This window comes from Pelophylax lessonae, assembly GCF_965119305.1.
Source record: "Pelophylax lessonae genome assembly, chromosome: 6".
Taxonomy (NCBI): Eukaryota; Metazoa; Chordata; class Amphibia; order Anura; family Ranidae; genus Pelophylax; species Pelophylax lessonae.
The window spans coordinates 279,453,716-279,474,365 of NC_138773.1; the positions used below are offsets into that span (position 1 = coordinate 279,453,716).

The 20,650-nt window shown below is 39.4% G+C and overlaps 1 protein-coding gene across 1 annotated transcript in view; it reads left to right on the plus strand.

The window, feature by feature from the left end:
- Window positions 1-20,650, plus strand: part of NEB (nebulin) — a 284,716-nt gene that overhangs the window by 41,831 nt on the left and 222,235 nt on the right. Inside the window, exons 6-19 of the mRNA XM_082261121.1 lie at window positions 3,416-3,520; window positions 3,609-3,713; window positions 6,178-6,282; window positions 8,174-8,278; window positions 8,463-8,567; window positions 8,749-8,856; window positions 10,696-10,812; window positions 11,610-11,711; window positions 13,142-13,249; window positions 13,344-13,448; window positions 14,793-14,891; window positions 16,109-16,213; window positions 18,669-18,776; window positions 19,778-19,891. Of these exons, the coding sequence (XP_082117247.1) occupies window positions 3,416-3,520; window positions 3,609-3,713; window positions 6,178-6,282; window positions 8,174-8,278; window positions 8,463-8,567; window positions 8,749-8,856; window positions 10,696-10,812; window positions 11,610-11,711; window positions 13,142-13,249; window positions 13,344-13,448; window positions 14,793-14,891; window positions 16,109-16,213; window positions 18,669-18,776; window positions 19,778-19,891 (1,491 nt within the window). The remainder of the gene's footprint in view (window positions 1-3,415; window positions 3,521-3,608; window positions 3,714-6,177; window positions 6,283-8,173; window positions 8,279-8,462; window positions 8,568-8,748; window positions 8,857-10,695; window positions 10,813-11,609; window positions 11,712-13,141; window positions 13,250-13,343; window positions 13,449-14,792; window positions 14,892-16,108; window positions 16,214-18,668; window positions 18,777-19,777; window positions 19,892-20,650) is intronic.

Here is a 20,650-nt window from a genome sequence, read left to right on the forward strand (position 1 = left end):
ACAACATGGGCTCAGAAATATTTCCAGAAAACATTGTCGGTGAACACAATCCACCGTGCCATTTGCCATTGCCGGCTAAAAATCTATAGGCCAAAAAAGAAGCCATATCTAAACATGATCCAGAAGCGCAGACGTTTTCTTTTGGCCAAGGCTCATTTAAAATGGACTGTGGCAAAATGGAAAACTGTTCTGTGGTCAGACGAATCAAATTTTGAAGTTCTTTTTGGAAAACTGGGGCGCCATGTCATCCGGACTAAAGAGGATAAGGACAACCCAAGTTGTTATCAGCGCTCAGTTCAGAAGCCTGCATCTCAAATGGTATGGGATTGCATGAGTGCGTGTGGTATGGGCAGCTTACACATCTGGAAAGGCCCCATCAATGCTGAAAGGTATATCCAAGTTCTAGAACAACATATGCTCCCATCCAGACATCGTCTCTTTCAGGGAAGACCTTGCATTTTCCAACATGACAATGCCAGACCACATACTGCATCAATTACAACATCATGGCTGCGTAGAAGAAGGATCCGGGTACTGAAATGGCCAGCCTGCAGTCCAGGTCTTTCACCCATAGAAAACATTTGGCGCATCCTTATGAGGAAGATACGACAAGGAATACCTAAGACAGTTGAGCAACTAGAAGCCTGTATTAGACAAGAATTGGACAACATTCCTATTCCCTAACTTGAGCAACTTGTCTCCTCAGTCCCCAGACGTTTGCAGACTGTTATAAAAAGAAGAGGGGATGCCACACAGTGGAAAACATTGCCTTGTCCCAACTTTTTTGAGATGTGTTTGTAACAGATCCCCAATACTTGGACCAAGTATTTCTGTCTTAGGTCCCCAGAATCTCAAGTGATGCAGTCCTGGCCCCTCAATTCCCCCCAAACATCAGCCTCCAGTTTGATGAAGGATAAAACAAATGACACTTTATTCACACTCACTTGCAATATATATCCAGTAATTAACATACCTGGCCATCTGGACAGACACAGGTGAATGAGACTGCAACATTACCATAATTAATTCAACAAACAACAAACCCAAAACATAGCAGAATACACATTCCTAGAAGTGTGAACACACTTAACCTCTAAACAGATGAAAGCAGGGAACATAGGCTCTCAGACAGCCCATCTACATATACAACACACCTTAGTAGAACTGTCAAAACACATGCCCCCAGTATACCAAAGCTGAGTCTTATGTCATTAGCATCTGTTTAGTCTCTCTTGTAACAGGCAGCTTTAGGCCTGTAACATTGATCCCAGTCTGAGTCTATATCTTGGGGTGACATGGATTTGAGTCCAAAGCAACACTACTCCCATTGTCCCTCAGCATATACCCCCACACAGAGGTGCACTCCCCTACAAGCCAGGGCCCATAGTCCGTGGGCAGGAGGCTGGCCTCCACACTCCTCCAGTAGCCCGTGGCAAACGTTCCAGCAAATGAGCGTTCGTCACATATCTCCCTCCTCCTGTAGAGACTAACCAGACCCCAGACCTCCAACTGGTTTGGGTCTGTGTTAGTCTGGTGTCTTTTGCCAGACTGTGCCATGCTCCAGAGGGCCTCCTGCCCTATGTCCCAATTATAATATCCGGGGTCTTCCTGGGCAGGGCATCAGCTATAATCCACTCCAGAGGCATTCCATTGTTGCTGGAGGTGCAAAATCAGGGTGGCATGGGCCCCCATACTAGGGGGTTGGGGATCTGGGCCGATTGCCCAGCATCTCTGTAATCCAGGGGTGGAGGTCACGGCCCCATCCACCCCTTCCATGCCAAAAGCTGCATGGACTGGTGGGCAGATTCCAGTGGGGTTCTGCCCGGCTGCCAGCTCTTCCGGTGGGTAGGCACTGCTGGGACAAGGGACCTACAATCGCTTCTCCCGCTAATGCTGGCTGGTCCTGGGTAGTGGGCATGACCATCTCCACCCCCAGTGCTGTTGGCTGCTGCTGGGACGAGGGACCTACAATCGCCTCCCTCGGTAACGCTGGCTGGTCCTGGGTAGTGGGCACGACCATCTCCACCCCCAGGGCTGTGGGCTGCTGCTGGACAAAGTCTAGGAGGTGTTGGTAGTCCTGTTCCAACCCCCACTCGATCATAACAAGGTAGATGAGGTCTAGTCTCAGCTCCAACAACAACTGGGCTGGTAGCATCCTTCTCCAGTAATAATAAATAGCCCAGAACCGCGACATCGCAGGACTGCCAAAATCATCATCCTCCTCCATGGCTTTCCACAACAGGCCTGGGCCATCATAGCCCCCCCCCCCCCTGGTTTAGTCTCTCTTGTAACAGGCAGCTTTAGGCCTGTAACATTGATCCCAGTCTGAGTCTATATCTTGGGGTGACATGGATTGTGGTCCAAAGCAACACTACTCCCATTGTCCCTCAGCATATACCCCCACACAGAGGTGTACTCCCCTACAAGCCAGGGCCCATAGTCCGTGGGCAGGAGGCTGGCCTCCACACTCCTCCAGTAGCCTGTGGCGAACGTTCCAGCAAATGGGCGTTCGTCACAGTGTTGATGCCATGAAAGTTAAAATCAACTTATTTTTCCCTTAAAATGATACATTTTCCCTGTTTAAACATTTGATATGTCATCTATGTTGTATTCTGAATAAAATATTGAAATGTGAAATTTCCACATCATTGCATTCTGCTTTTATTCACAATTTGTAGTGTCCAACTTTTTTGGAATCGGGTCTGTATATATATATATATATATATATATATATATATATATATATATATATAATACCATTGCTGGCTTTTTTCTGAAAATGCTAGTCAACCAGTATATTGGTACACATATGGAACAAGCAAGCAGTAAATAAAAGTCTAAGGGTTCAATTTAGGGGTAGGATTAAGGGTAAGAAACCACAGGGGAAAATTAAATCTCTCTGTTGCTGAGCGTTTGAACTACTTCCTGGAAGTCATATACTTTGCAGCATAAAGAAACCACTGTATTGAAAATGGGATTCAAGGCCCATCCCACTCTGCAGAGAGGAAGATAGAACACTTGGAACCCGGTGGGTCATATTAGTTGGATTTAGATAAGTAAATGTTTTTATGAATCCAGTGATTAGTTTTGAGGGGGGAACAAGGGGTGGCTTGCATTCCCAGCTATCAGCTTTATTTCCAAAAAAATCATGAACCATTAATGCTTGGGTTTTTTGGGTCCATGAACTGTCCCTAGAACTGACAGATCTACTATACATAGAAATATTCCATCAATTTAAACTTGATGAGTCTAAGCTTCTTTTGCATTCCAGCTCCTAAAGAAACATAAAAAGCTCTGAAATTATTCTCCCAGCAGTTTTCCACCTGAATTATATTATCACTTTAATGAGGACTTGACGGTTATAAAGGTATGTTCTGATTAGGTATGTTCCGATTACAATGTTCTTCTAATATAGGTGAAGTATCGTATGGATGGCAATGTTGCTAGAACCAACTGTCACGTAGATGGACAAGCCAGAGACATTGAACATGCCAAAAAAGTGTCTCTGCAATTGAGCAAGGTAAGTGAGCATGATGTCCGCCGATAGATTCTCCCTCTGTTACAGTTCATTCAGTGCCAGTCTTAACCAGAAATCTCTGCTGTTTTAGGTTCTGTACAAGCAGAATTGGGAGGACACTAAGGAGAAGTATCTGTTACCCCCTGATGCACCAGAGTTGGTGCAGGCTGTGAAGAATACTGCAATGCTCAGCAAGGTAATTTTTGTAGAACACTTCCGTATGTTTCTCTAGTTACTTTTTTAAATCTACTAAACAATGGTATGATGGTGATCACGCTCGTCAAAGTAATGGAGGTAGGGTCTGATCGTCAGCTGCTGGAAGCAAAGCAAGACCAAAATGGAGACTAAATTCTGCATCAGCTCCACCTTTGGTTGTTTTTAGTTTTTACTAGTCTTTTCTACTAAAGAGCATTGATATTTAAACATATAAGTAACCTAGCAGTGTTCTTGTCTCATCCAAGCTCTTGTTGTTTTGACACTAACACAAGGGTCCACACACTGGATACTGTCCTGACTTTGAATGATGTCCAGAATCTTTATGTAAGTCCATTATACACTGTTTTAGGCTTTAACTCCCTGATGAAGAGGGATTGTTTATGGCCACTGAAATGTGTTTTGTTTTATTTTGGTCACTTGTATAATAAAAAAAAAATACTTTTGTTTGGCGCTCCTTCTGGTTTAAATTCACATAGATTACGCAATTCAGGTGACCTCTGGCCCTCAGGAGGATCCTGCTTTGTGGAGAGCTGCCAAACCTAAGCCATCAGGCTGAGTTAGGAACTTCAGTTTGTATTGTTTGGAGATTCATGTCCAGAGTGCTGCCACTTAACAAGAAACTGCTACATGGTACAGGACAATATGTTAGAGATACATGCAAGTTAAATACGGAAAGGTTTCTTCACCGTAAGAGCTGTGAAAATGTGGAATAGACTCCCTCCAGAGGTGGTTCTGGCTAGCTCACTAGATTGCTTTAAAAAAAGGCCTGGATTCTTTCCTAGGTGTAAATAATATAAATGGGTACTAATATTTATAGGAAAAGTTGATCCAGGAAATATCTGATTGCTTCTCTGGGGATCAGGAAGGAATTTTTTCCCCTGTTGTAGCAAATTGGATTATGCTTTGCTGGGTTTTTTTTGCCTTCCCCTGGATCAACTGAGGGTATAGGATTTTGTATATGGGATTGTATAGTTGGGTTTTCTTTACTGTTTTTTGTTTTTTTATTGGTTGAGCCAGATGGACTTGTGTTTTTTTTTCAACCTGACTAACTATGTAAGTTGTAAGAGATTTGTTTTGTTGGCAACTACCACCATGTTTCAAAAGATTGTTGGAGGTGACTTCTAAAATACTGTACATGCAATAAGCTGTTGCAGTTTTACAATACGTTTTTGGATAGGATGTGGAAGTTTAGGGCTGGATGCCTTGTAGAGAAATTTCTTCATATTTCCTTTTAACTTAACAGGAAAGACAGGTAGTGAAGGCAAAATGGCTACTTGATGGGTGTCAGACGCAAAAGAAAGTGAAGGGAAAATACTTCCAATTAGGGTCCTTTCACACGGCGCGGTCCGTTCTCTGCTCAGCGGGGGATCTATCCACGGTTCCCACGGTTCTGAGCAGGGGGATGCCAGCTCTGTCTCCACTCTGTGTGCTTAGATAGAGCTATCAGATTCCCTGCTGTCCTCCATGGGGAGATCAGATAAGAACGGACCACCTGTCCGTTCTCATCTGATCCCATCAGATCCACCAGACGGATGGAAAATAGGGTTTCCATCCGTCCGAATTTCACGGACAGGATCGGAAGCGGAAAGCAGCGGTGTCAGTGGAGGATGGGGATGCATGGAGCATCCGATCAGGTCCGCCTGAAAAACTGATAGTCGGATCTGATCAGATCGCCCGTGTGAAAGTACCCTAAGGCAAAGGCTAAAAAAAAATACATTTATTACATTTTCAAAAATAAATTTTCTAGTAGATCAACAATGAATCTCTGGCAGCATTTTGTTGTTGCCCCTGTTCCCATAAGGATGATGAAGAAGACAGAAACTGAAGACAAGGAACTTTGGAGACACATATGGTATTTATGGCCCAGACTTGTACAGACCTCTGTAGTGCGTTAACGCTTGCTGTTAATTCATATAAAATGGGCTGCCAATGAACTGCATTGATCCAAAAAATTCACATGAATGTTTTGTTGGGAATATCATGCACATTGTGATGCACTGATGTGCCTTGGCATTGACCACTATTGCATAGTACCTTGGAGTGTCATTAACAGTGAATGGCACTGTACTGCAGTATGTACGTTACCGTGCATTGCGGGTATGTGTGTTTTACAGCACATTACCATGACACACCAGTCTGAATGGACCCTCAAAGTCTTACATAAAAATCTCTTTAACCAGGAGACAGACAACATTTTTTGGCCAGAGTTGTGCATAAACATGAGCTTTTATCCCAAAATAGCCCATAACACTTGTTTAGCCAACTAACCTGATGATTCATCTATCTTGTCCCATCCACTCTGTATTAGGAGTAACCTGTGGGTACCTACCTCCCGGCAGGATGCTAGCATAGGTGTCTTGTGCCCTAGACGGTTGCCTTTTTTTGTCTCACATGTGTTTTGACCTTTATTCATTCTGCCTTGTTTTATTTATATTTTCTTTTAGAAACAATATACAGCAGATTGGGATGAAGATAAAACAACGTTTTTTCCTTACTCTGATAGTCCAGAACTGAGAAGAGTTGCTAAGGCACAGAAAGCTCTAAGTGATGTAAGTATGGCCAAAAAATATTGCTTTACGATAATATTTTTCAAGAATTGTGATACAGAAGACCTTTTCTACGTAAATATGGATTCCAAAAATATGTCACGCTTTTTTTTTTTGGCTGTTAGCTCATTTTCCCCACTTCCTGTCTCTGTGGAGACTGTGCAAGGAACATGGGAGACAGAAAGACACTATCAATAGACTCAAATGAAAAATAAAAAGACATCCAAGAGGTGCTTACTACTTCATATATACATTTATACGAAGTAGTAAGAGAGAAAAAACATTTGAAGAGCCCACTCACTAAGGTTAGGCTGCTGATTACAGACAAAGCTACTCTCCAGTGGGTACCCCAACAGGTTACCAGAAAGAAACATGCATACATGGAAGAAGCGACAGACCAAAGAAGAATAAACAAGTCCAATTTCATTTATTGGTGTTGTGCTAATAGATGACCAATGTGTTTCTGGAGTCAAATGACTCAAAATAAAGCTTTTCTGTGTGAATCTGTGCAGGGAAGCTAATTGCCGGATTAGAAAAATTACTCACCAGCAGTATCTGCATGAGCAATCAAGATAAGAAACATCTTTGTTAACTTGATTGCCCATGCACATACTGTTGGTATGTAATTCTTCTAATCCAGCAATTAGCTTTCCTACACAGATTCACACAGAAAAGTTTTATTTTATTTCAATAATTTTTTATTGAGATTTTAAAAAGCATAACAAACAGGGTGCCCAAACTGTTACAATAGAACATCGCCAATGAGGTCAAAGTACCTAGAGTTATACCACAGAGTGCATGTTCACTAGAACATAGGTCTGCCTCACACTAAGTGGGTGCATGCAAGTACAGATCAGCAAGGAAATACTGTCATCATCAAGGGAATGCTGTCATCGCACCCAGGGCTCCCCAAGGGGAACAAACTGTGCCCCAGGGCGGCGACAGCGGCATAACATTTGCATCCATAACTAACAATAGAAAGGAGAGGCATGTGGAACTATAATGCACTCGTAGCTATAAGAAAGGGCAAAGAAATGTGACCTCTACACAGCTGTGAGAGGACCGTTTGGAGATAGAGCAAAGGTGAGAAATGAGAAAAACGGAGTAGGAAGGAGGAGAAAAGGGAGGGTAGGAATGGGAAAGGGCCTTAGGGTGAAAGGAGGGGGGGAGGGGGAGAAGAAGGAGAAGAAGCAATGGTTAGAATATCATATCTCAAAATATGTCAGTCTAGGACCGTACACTTAGGGTGAGATAACCAGACTTCCCACTTCTCTCGAAAGGAGGAAGTGGAGAGAGTGGTAATTGCCAACGTCATTTCCATCAGGCATTGGTAGTTGAACGAGTGCATGACTTCACTGAGGGAAGGAGTCACAGTGGTCTTCCAGTGTTTCGCGATGGCAGTTTTAGTCGCCAAGAGCAATTGTAGAATTATAAGAAAAGCTTTATTTTGAGTTCATTCAAGGTTCTCATTTTAAGCTGAAGCCTGGGGGAAGGCCTTTGACTCCTGAACAAGAAACGTGATTTTTTTATATCACAATACCAATAAATGAAATTGGGCTCTTTTATCTTTTGGTCTGGCGCTCCTTTCACGTATGCACATTTTTTTTCCTGGTGTCAATAGAAACATTATCAATAATTTTTACTTTTTCTCATGCTACTTAAAATGTGTTTTCTGTATCTCCATTGGAAAGGTTTCCCATCACTCCCTGTTATACCAGACAGTGAAGGAAAATCTCCCCAAAGGATACTAATGGCAATAAAAATCCGACAAAGGTTTTAATCTCTCCCTGGTCTATCCAAAACAAAATAAGTGTTGCATTGGGCTGAGTTTTACCACCTGCTTGACATTACCCACCTTTTGCATATCAATAACTTCAAATTGGTTTTCAAACAGATCAATTATAAGAAAGGACATGATGAACAGATGCTGCAGTTCACACAGCTGGCCGATCAACCTGATATTGAAATGGCCAAAAAAGTGACCCAACAGCTAAGTGATGTAAGTTTTCCTTATATTTCTTTCTACCAATTTGGCCATTTATTTTATGCCAGCTATTTCATGCTTCTTCCTTCTACCCTTCCTTACCTCCATTCTTGCTATTTTTCTTCCACCCCACACTTTTTTTTATTTTATTGGGTTCTTTTCTTAAACCCTGACATGTAAAATGTGTTTTCTAACACAGATTAAGTACCGTGAAGATTATAAAAACAAAGTAAAAGGCAAATGGAGCCAGACCCCGTGTTATGAAATTGCAGTTGCCAGAATGAATGCCGATAATCTGAGTGATGTGAGTATAAGAAAGACAATGCTGCAGAAGACGGTAACCTTGTGTTTGCCAACCTCTGTAGAACTGTTACTTTCCAGCATGCCCTCCTGGACATGGTCTTTAGCACCTGTAAATCCTTACTGAATTGTCAGCTCAGCGTACAGAACTCCAATTGATTGAACTAATTTCCTTCTTTCAACAGATAAAGTATCATGAAGACTTTGAGCAGATTAAAGACCAAATCTACTTCATGCAGACAGATACACCAGAATATAAGCTTAATAAGAAAGCAAGACTGAATGCTAGCACGGTATGTGAAAGCTATTTTACTACTGCAATAAAGATATATGTTATGATGGCGGTATTTAACCCAAACCAAAAATGGAATACTGTATATTGCAGCTTACCAATCATTAGATATCATGGTTACATTAGTCTGTTTTTAGGCTTTTTCCCCTAGTGATCTGCCCAGCATCACACCTCCTGTATTGGAGTCCCCCCACTCTGGATGAATGAGGGGGCACAGCAGACAGCAGCATTGTCAGACTGGGGGGGGGGGGTGTTAGATGTTCTAGCAGATTTAAATATAACAACAAATTGGAGCCAAAATCCAGCTCACACTTTATCAGTTACAGCAAACTGTTTTTTTCCTTTTAGGATAAAGGTTTTACATAAGTAGATAAAAGCTAATAATTATAAGCAGTCCTGCCAGTGCTAAATGGTTTGTCTCATCCACGTAAACTGATATATCTGGAAAAGAGCTTGTTCTTTTTAAAAACAACAGACCTACTTGCCAGATCACCAGATGAAAATAAATGAAAGAAAGCCTAAAAAAAAGACCACTATAGCCATCACATCTAAGAATTGGTAAGATGCAATATAATAAATGTTTGCTTTTGGATTTAATGCTGCTTTAACCACTTGCCGACTGCCAGCAGGACATATACTGCGGCAGGTGAGCTCTGTCCCGCGAAACAACCTAACTGTATGTTGCCTTGCAGGACCGCTAGTGGGGGGGTGCACGCACAACGATTGGCCACAGCGAGTCCGGCGGCCGCGATTGCCGCCGGGCACCCGCGATCCCCGTGGAGACAGACACGGCAGACCGCTGTTCTGTCAGTTATGAACACAAGGATCCTGTGTTCCTCTTATTTAGGAACACAGGTCTCTGTTTTCATTCAGTGAATACAACCCCCACACAATTGGAAAGCACCCCCTAGGGACACATTTAACACTTTGATCGCTCCTGGTGTTAACCCCTTCCCTGCCAGTGTAATCAGTACAGTAACAGTGCATAATTCTAGCACTGTAGTGGTCCCCCCAAAAGTGTAAAAAATGTCAGTTAGATGTCCGATCTGTCCGCCGCAATGTCACAGTTCGCTAAAAATCGCTGATCGCCACCATTACTAGTAAAAAAATAAAAAAATAAATAGAAATTACATAAATCTTTCCCCTAGTTGTAGACACGATAACTTTTGCACAAACCAATTAATATACACTTATTTGGATTTTTTTTTTTACGAAAAATTTGTAGCAGAATACATATTGGCCTAAAATAATGAAAAAAATTGATTTTTATTTTTATTTTATTGGGAATGTTATATAGCAGATAGTAAAAAATATAGTTTTTTGGGTTTTTTTTTCATTTATAGCACAAAAAAAAAAATCACAGAGGTGATCAAATACCACCAAAAGAAAGCTCTATTTGTGGGAAAAAAATTACATCAGTTTTATTTGGGTACAGCGTCGCATGACAGCGCAATTGCCAGTTAAAGTAACACAGTGCCATATCGCGAAAAATGGCCTGGTCATTAAGGGGGTAAAACCTTCCGGTCCAGAAGTGGTTAATGTATATTTCTCAGCAGTTTGCTTGGAGTTTAGGTGATACCTTTATTGGCTAACTTAGGTTTTTAAAGATGTAAGCTTTTGTATGCCTTAGAGCCCTTTGGGCTTTATATGAGAAGAAGGGATCAGAGGCATCTCAAAAGCTTTAATAACTTTAGACAATAAAGGGTATAACTTGAAGTATAACAATAAATTATACTTCAAACCTTAAACATTCTGTATTAATCGATGGCTAATGCAGTACAATACTCTATTACTGCTTTCTAAGCAGTTTTTTTATCCATTTTTATTTTTACATTTACAGGTGAAATACAAAGAAGATTATGAAAAGTCCAAGGGACCCACAGCTTACCATACTCTTCCTGCCACAGAAAACCCCTTACTGCGGCAACTCAGAAAGGCTGGCAATGCCCAGAGTGATGTAAGTTCTAGGCCTACAGAAACACCTACAGACTTTCAGACTGGTGAATAATTTATTCAGAGGATCTTATAAAGGATAAAGGTTCCTTTAAAGAAAACTATAAAGACAAGGATGTGCATATATGGCCAAACATATGGGTACTCCTCCAAATGAGTTGATGTGTTTTGGTGAAGGGTACAGCAAACAAGGACATTTTACACAATTGTGTGTATCCAACCTTTTGGCAACAGTTTGGAGAAGTGTCAGCATGACTGTGCTCCTGTGCACAAAGCCAGGTCCATAGTTTGACAAATTTAGTATAAAGGAATTTGAGTGTCCTGCACAAAGCCTTGACCTCAACAATGTAAAAAAACCTTTGGCTAGCCAATTGCAAGCAAGAACTTCTTATCCAACCTGACCCCACAAATGCACTTTTGGCCGAATGGCACAAAATCCCACAGACACACTTCAAAATCCCATGGAGAGCCTTCCCTGAAGAGAGGAGTCTTTATAGACACAAAGGGGTGTGTGAGTGTGTGTGTGTGTGTTTATGGTGGGGGTGGGGGGCTTGCAACTCCACAATAATGACAATGGTTTTGAAAAATGATATCCAACAAGCTCATATAGGAATAATGATTACGTGTCCACAAAATGTGGCCATATAGTGTATATGAAGATTGAACCCTAATAGAGATTTAATCGCCCTGTATTGTCTGTATTTGGTGGCTAAAACTAGATATGGAGCTCTCACCACTTACAATTCTACTGTAACATGTTGTAATCTTATCTCCTACTCTTTTACCTTCTTTCCATTTCAGATATTGTACAAGCAATCTTATGAACAAGCCAAAGGAACCAGTATTAATTACTGTGACACCCCCAAATTTCAGATTGATCATGTCCTGAAGAACTTTAGTGATGTGAGTATTGCTTACAGATTCTGATGAACTGTAGTCTAGGAAATAATGATTTTATTACTTGGAAATTATACCACTAATAGGAAACATTGGATGCTTCAGGATCCAATTCTGGCTTCAAAATAGATATAGGCGATTTAAAGGGATAGACATAAAGCATGAGATTTAACTAACCTATATGAGATTTTGGTCAGAAAATGGTTCTTTACATGATCAGACATAAATATGCACATTCTTATCTCAAGCATATTTAGTGTTTTTGTTCTATGTAGACACATCTTCTGCTGATCTTGTTTTGGGGGAACATTACTAACGGCAAGGAAAATCCACCCCGATTGGTCAGTTCTTGCCCCAAGATGAGTCAAAAATAATACAGTCTTTAGAAGTCACAGGATGGTCTACAGATATGTAAATGTAGCCCAATCTCACCATATTGCCTGGAAAAGACAAACTGTCTTGTCTTGTCTTAGCTGTCTTGTATATAAGTTCTCTTAGATTACTTATATTCCAACTAAAATCTGTAAAATTTTTTTAGTTTCCTCATGCTCTGGCAGAAAAAAAGATATCTCCTCTATAAACACTTTATATAGATTTTTTTGTGGGCCTAATAGTGCTCAGTATATGATTCTTTGATACTTTGGTCAGTAATTTCAGAAAATACAACCATATTACCACTAATAATAAAATGGTTGTCTTTTTAGTAGTTTGATGACAAGTGAACTTAATTAAATAATGAATTGCAATCAATGCATCTTGTTAGTTAACCAGGAACAAACCACACAGCTAAAACTTTGGGTGAACCAGGACCCAAGCACATAGCTAAAACCTGAGGTCACAAATTGATCTCCACTTTAGTAGAATGGCAATTTGCTACAAATGGTCCCATTTATTAAAGTCTCTAAATAAACAACTGTGTTTTTAAAACGCAACCAGCCAGATAAAAATGCTTATTCTCTATTTTTCAGGAAATGTTTTGAGTCTAATTGGTGAATCTGAGGGAGTAAAACAGACTGCTCATATTGGGTCTATAACAAATAATGTGATCAGATTCACGTGTGGTGACCACATGCCAATCATATGCAAAGAAAAGGCAAAAAAGCAGGATTTTTGTTTGCATACGACTGAATGTTTCATGTTAATACAACATTACCTAGTTTAGGTAGCTAAGTAAATTGCCTTTTTGCAAAGTGAACTTTCACTTAGTTTAGTGAATATGGTGACGTTTTTCTGACTTTAATCATCCAAAAGTGAGCATGTAAGCAAAAATCTTGTTTATTTTTTAATTCTTCTTGCACGTGATTGGGTAGGAATCATTCATAACAGTGAACATGTTCCACTCTATAGTAAATCAAAGGATTATTCATAGTGAATGCCACTTATAATGACTTGTGTTATTAATTACATCTCTGTTTTAAACTTGTTTCATCCTATAGCTTAAATACAAAGATCACTACCAAAAGAATATTCAGGGACATTATATTGGCAGCTATGAGAACCCGTACATGCTTCACTGCGCCAAAGTCAATTCTTTAATAAGTGATGTAAGTAAACTCTACTTATACTTGTATAAGTACAGTATTTTAGTGTATCATGTTACAAATCCTAAAATAAACTATTTTTAATATTTCTTTTTAGAAAAACTATAGAGCTGATTATGAAGAGGACAAAACCAACTGTTACTTCCCTCAGACACTTACCCAAGAATATGAAGCTTCTAAGAAACTAGATCTATGTAAAGATGTAAGTATGCAGTTTTGGGAGAGGCTGCAGAGTTAAACCACCTCATTTCTAATGCTTCTCAGGAACTCTGTTAGTGGAGTCTCTTGGCTGATTTACTCGGTCTGCACATTTCTGTCCATTATAAGGAAGTCCCATTCTCCCTTTTTGTTTTTGTTATTCAATTTATATTGTGGTGAATGCAATAGTAAGTACTGAAATACAAAAAGGGGGAGGGAACACTTGAAGATTGATGGATAGGAAAATACTGTATTCCAAGCATATCTCTGACAAAAACTACTTTTATCATGGGGCATTGTTACAGCCAAAGTTGGCTTAGAAGGATAAAGGTCATCCCATGGTCATGGAACTAAATATAAGAGTGAAACTTTGCCAAATCTTTTATTGTGCACCCTGTGTCTCAACTACAAGAAATTAGGGAAATTTCAACAATAACGGAACATTTATATAGGGAACATTCACAGGGAACATTTATAAATGTTAATTGTGCCTTTGGAGTACCCTTAAAAAAATTTCCCCTTGAAAAATAGCAGTGCAGTCCCTGGTACTTGAGGATAGCTAGGTACTCGTGTGCCTGCAGCCTTATAGCTAAATGTCTGCAGTGTGAAATGTAGGGCCCTTCTGCATCTGGCTTCTAGTCTCATAAGCTTTGGAGTGAGATTTGGTGATTTCACTACTATGCTGCTCAATGATCTGCTTGCCAGAGGCTCTAACATGAGGAAGCAACGTATTGCCTCTACCAAGATGGATTCCTCAACACAGGGACATACAGAACAAGGCATAGTAAATCAGTAATGGGGAAAAGGTCAGCTACTGGGAGACCACAGGCAATACTAGGGACAAGTCATTCGCCCTCTGCCTGCCTTTTGTGGCACTTCTTTTTTTGGGCACACTTTTCAGAGTTCCGTTCCTCTTTAAGACTAGATAGAGTGCTATCTAACTGTAAATGATTCCACCTTAATTGACTATGTTTGCTCTATGTACATTCTAAAATATAACACTCATCAAAGAAAACAGATTTAAATTAGTATTTATTGTGGGTATAACATTTTTCTGATGATCATTTTACTTGCATCAAAGCTAGTCTAAGGGGGCTATCAGCAAAAGTTTAATTTCATCATATTAAATAATTCTAAATCTATTTTGTAGCTAAGTGCTTAGTATTTTATTTTATTTAAATACTCCCTTATGGGGCAAGCATATTAAATATGCACTTTGCACTTTGTTTATTGCATGGACAGTTTTACAACATAGAGAACTTTCCCTTTGAATTGCATATCTTTACAAAATCCTGTTAAAAGAATTTTCAGCATTGTGGATGAAAGATTCTGTACTTTTTTCTTTCAGTATGTCTATAAGAAACATCCTGGTACAATTAAATTCACTCAAGTGGTAGATTCTCCAGTGCAGCTTCAAGCTCAAATCAACACTCAGCAGCTTAGTGATGTGAGTATTAGGCACAACTTTGTTGTCATTGCTGCCAAGTAATTATTATGCATGTGCTTGTTGCTTAAAAAGATCCTGTCACCAACTTAGAAATTTGCAAATCAAAGCACAAAAACATCATGTATGTTAAATTCCTGTTGTGTTTTTCTTTTCCATAATTGATTTGCATATGCCCTTGAACTTGATAGAAAAATGTACTAATCCATTCTCTGGTACAGCCCCCTTCTCAGAGTGTCTAATTTTTCTTAAGGGTGGCCTAGGTCCTCCACCCCTCCCTTCACTCTAGTTGGGCAGCTCTTGAACTGGAGGGCCTTAACTTAGGCACTTCAAATGGGACCTGGGATATATAAAAGAAAAATAAAAGTGACATACTGACATGTTTATATCCGTACAAAAGACAGCCTAATATTGCCACTTTTATCAGTGCTCCTGGCTGACTGGAATGGGATATGGGAGTTGAAAGGGTTAGATAATACTAGAAAGTGTTGGAGGCAGTATGCTGTCGGCTTTATATGCAAATCTTTGTTTGAACTGTACAAAGTACCAAACAAAGGAAAGAAGAGTTAGTTTCACGTGTCCTGATCTATGCTAAAACGTTTCCTTATTCTTGAACCCCGCTAATGCCCAGAGGTAGTTAGAAGAGAGAAAAAAAATGGAAGTTAATATATAGGAAGTTATTTTTGTATAGTTGTGTATTTAAACCCTGCTGTTCCTGGCACTGCCACACAAGAGTTAAGCAAGATGTGATTTCTTTTTTTTGTTTAGATTTTCTTCCCCTTCTGTCCATGTGATGAAAATATTACCAATATAGCAATATTATGTAATTGGTTTTGTTGAATGCTGTTAAGAAATTTGTCCTCCAGGTCTGCCATAAGCAAGTTAGCATTTTGTGTTGCCATTTACACCCCATAGCAGTACCCCTAGGATACAATCCTCAATGCTGGCAACCATTCAACCTGAGACACAAATTAATCAGCATTCCTGCTGTAGTCATTATTCTGACTACAGGAACACAAGCAAAGGACCAAACTTTGGAACAACAAATGCTCCAAACTGATGCCATCAATCCTTTAAAAAGTGTCGCATACAAAAGGATCCTTCAATATTATTGGATCATACAGCTGTTATCTTACCTCTGACTCAATTCTTCCTCAATCTGTATCCAATTGAACATTATATACCAGTAAATCTGTACTGATTTTCTCTCTTTTTTGTAGCTAAATTATAAAGCAAAGCATGAAAAGGACAAATACAAGTGTTCTATTCCAGAAGATTCTCCTTTTATACTTCAATCTAGATTGAACGCATATAACCTCAGTGACGTAAGTATTTGTTTTCCTACTTATGTCCTTCTGTAAATAGTTGAAAGTTTAACTACTTGGATCTAATGTTATGTTATCTTTATGAATTGTGTTAAAATGAGAAAGGGTAAAATCTACAGTTAACAAAAATGAAAAAGCCATTTTTTAGGCTCCCAATGTCGCAGATCCACATTCCTAACCAGAAAGCAAAGCCTGTATATGTAATAGGTGGATTCATCTGCACACGTGTTCACATAATTAAAATATATCGGAGAAACAAGTTTTTGTAAAAACATTATCAAATTATTTATCATTGATAAATTATTTTCATGAACACCTTTATGACAGCAGTACTCTTATATGTTGTGGACGGGTAACTGGGCCTTAAAACCCAGTCACTGCATATATGCTCCATTGACGCCTCAAGAACTGTGACCTTGCTGTCACTAACAACTCCTGACAATCTGGAGCTGGTAGAATAGGGTCCCGATGATGTCAATACTGTGCTGCTAATCACACTGCTGCAAAATCCAGAGCCCCTCCTACTGGCCTCCAGCATCATGGCTAACTATAATTAGGCCACCATAAAGGGTGGCTCCTGGCATCAGCATCAGATATTCTGCAGTGGAAATTTCAGTGAAAGGAGAAATGGGGGAGCGCTGGTTGACCAGAGAATAGGCTTTATACAGATACTCTCAGTGTCACTTTCCCCTAAATGGTGTCTATTAAAGAGGCAAGTAGGGAGAGCACTGCGGATGCCAACCTGGCTAAGAGGAAGCATTAGGCTGGGAAGATACATCCTGGCTAATCAGCCTACTGCTGAGCAAGCTCAATTATCTAGCATTAAGCCGACCATACATGGGTCGAATTCTGAAAGAATTTTCATTCGAAAATCGTAACTAAGAATTTTTGTTCGAATTTTGCACCATTTTTGTGCGGCCATTAAATTTGAGTGATCGAGCATGTTGTAAATTTTTTGAAAAAGTAACAAATTTCTAATCAACGATGGGAGAATCATGTGACAGATCATGCGACAAATATAATCAAAAAAGAAATGCGCACGAGCTAGGACCTGGAAAGAAAAGAAGATTCACGGCCACAAAATTTCTGTTCTATAGTGAAATTGGTTAAATTTCAAAATCAATGGTGGCACCATTGGATTACAAAAAAAAAAAAAAACGAAATTTCTGATTTTCAAAAAAAACATTTGTTTGGAGTTCGAGCCATGTATGGCCTGCATTGGCCAGGTTCCCTGAGATTGTTTAAATCATACAGATATCATGGATCTGATTATAAGCAGCTAGATCAGGTGAAATGTCTGTAGTACCTCTACATCATAACAGTAGAATGCAATCCCAACATTTCTAATCTCGATTTACATGCCTTTGTTCATCAGGTGTAAATCTTTTATGACTAGGGCTTTGCTGGTTACAAGTTCCATCTTGGACCTAGTAAAGGAACGTTGTGCTTTTGCACTCCAGTGCAGTCAAAGTGCTGCTTTGTTTGTAGCTGTGCACTTAACTGGCTTACTAAATTGGTGTCTTCAGGTTCCTCCTCTTAAAAGAAATGATATAGTCAAGTGAGAAGTAAAGGAGAAAAATGTAGACCTATGCAAGTAGAACAGATCTGGGGGGTTTCAGGCCATGGCTTCAGTCTCTCTCTACTCTTCCTGTTTTGTGGTTATGATGACAACATGCATTCCTGGGTCTATATTGGGCTCTGTACTCAGGGATGGAGGATACAGAGGAATCCCACATTCTGAAGTTTTAAAATGCCAACGATAACCTTTGAAATGTATCTAGCAGCTGGCACAAGGCAAAGCTTTAACATGATAGACGAGCTAGACATAGAGATAATTTAAACAGGAAGAACTAATGTTGAATATAACACAATTCCATTTATTTCAAGGTTCATCATCATATTTTGTGAAATAAGGTGATGTAAAATACTTTTTTCCACTGTTTAGCGTAATAAGAAGCTTTAAATTGTATGCCCAGATAAAACTTTTTTTCTTGGTTTATGATTCATAAAGGGTTAGAAACCATTGTCAGGTTTTTACTGCTACCTGGGAGTTCATTATAGTGATTTACCCTCACTTCCTGTCATTCTTCTAGATTGTAAGCTCTAACGAGCAGGGCCCTCTGATTCCTCCTGTTTTGAATTGTATTGTAACTGTATTGTCTTCCCTCACACTGTAAAGTGCTGCGCAAACTGTTGGCGCTATATAAATCCTGTATAATATTAATAATACTGACATTTTACAATGCAGGAAGTGAAGAGAACTCTCCAATATCAACAAAGAAAAGATAGATAGATAGATAGATAGATAGATAGATAGATAGATAGATAGATAGATAGATAGATAGATAGATAGATAGATAGATAGATAGATAGATAGATAGATAGATAGATAGATAGATAGAAGACACATACAGAGATTAAATCAGTTGTCATATTTTTCTTTTTTTTTTTACAGAACTGGTACAAATATGACTGGGATAAAACAAAAGCAAAGGAGTTTGAAATTAAGATAGATGCTATTCCACTGGTGGCAGCAAAAGCAAACAGAAAAAAGGCCAGCGATGTGAGTACAAATTCATTATGTTTTTTACTGTGGTGAGAATAAATGTTAGCACAATGACTGATTTGGTTCATTAACTAAAGAAATATTAGATTGTCATTTAGAAAAGTAAATTTCCACTTAGCTTAGTAAATGTGGGGAAGTGCTGCTGACTTTTATTAACATTTACACTATGCATTGTATTAAAGTATATGTGGACCCTCCACCTTGTAAAAAAAAAAAAAACAAAACATTTAGTTTAAAATAAAAATGAAAGGCAAAACATTTGTGCATGCATTGAAAAATTTAAATAAGCAATCACATACCCTCTGTTCTCAGCTGCATAAGGATGTTAGAGAGCTGGGGAAGGGGAAGCAGCAGCACACTGATCTTTCCAAGAAATGTCTGTGCAGGGTCTGATCATTGGAGGAGAGCAGGCTTGAGTTCTCAGCAGGGCTAAGAAAACTGACCATGCTGTGCTCTCTTTCCTAGTGTGATAAGGAGTATAACATTTTGATTTGACATATTCTTTAACCTCAACATGCGGCAATACACTCGTGCACCATTTTTAGTAACACAGCACAATGACTATCCATAAATGAGCGTTGTGGTGAACTTCAAGGCAGGTGCATTTTTCTTTACTGTATGTGTGCTTCGACATGAATGGCACAAAAATACCCATGTATTAATGTGCTTTGCAGTATTGCACAGTAAAATGTGCATTTTACCAAACTATACCGCAGGCGGATAGTGTTGTCCCTGACAGTGCTAATCACATCACAAACTGGAATGTTAGTTCAGATGCCATTCAGAAATAGGAAAATAACACTTCACTGACTATTATAATAAACCACATTTAAAAGTTTGCTTAGCACTTATATGTATGACAGCAAAACTGTGAAAATTACAAATTCTATGTACCACATTCTCAAATAATTCCATTCGCCTGTTGATTGTGATCTTAGCACAGTAATTGTCTTTTTGAGTGATGACATCCAATTATGATTTGACTTCATTCTCCACAGGTGGAATACAAAAAAGACTATGAACGGAACAAAGGAAAGATGATCGGAGCACTTAGCATTCACGATGACCCCAAGATGCTGCTTTCTGCGAAAGTGGCTCGTAACCAGAGTGATGTAAGTATATAGCATAACTATTATAATTATTGTTATTATTATAATGTATATGTATAATACATTTTATTGATAGCCACAAACTTGCACAAATTAAACTCTCATTCTGCATTTAGGCAGTTAGCCAGGAGACGCACGCAGAGAAGTGTCTGACAAAGGAGGTGACAGAGGAGAACAAAGTAGTTTTTAATGCACACTAAAAGCCCAGCTCCAGTCAAAGTCTTGTTTCAGTTTTTAGTAGAGTAGAGTTAGAACTAGGGATGAGCAAATCTGCCCAGATTCTGTTTAAAGTGGAACTTTAGTCAAAAAATAAAGTCTTGCTAGATCACTTCAGGCTGGCCCCTTTTTTGCAGGTATAGCAATGTAAAACATTACAAATAGGTGCCTATAATCTTTCAAATCCAGTTTTACCCTGCACTGCACATGTTCAGTTGCTCTCCATTTTTAGGCACTTTTAGGCACTGCCAAATTTGCAGAGGCCGATCTGCTGACATCCTTAAAGTGGAATTAAAGCCTCCAATCCTTTACAGCCAAGGAAGCTGCTTCTGTTTGATCTGCGACGGCCATGGTGCTGCACATGTGATCAGTTATGACACCAGCCATTTGACAGGTTTTTTTTTGAAGACACAAGCAATGCTCTGCATTGTGATGAAAAATTAGAGCTGCTAGAGGCTGATCTGCTGACAGCCTAAAGATTTACTGCTTGTCAGGGAGGAAATTTACAGCACACACTAAGTTTGGTAGCATAATTATTAATGTGGA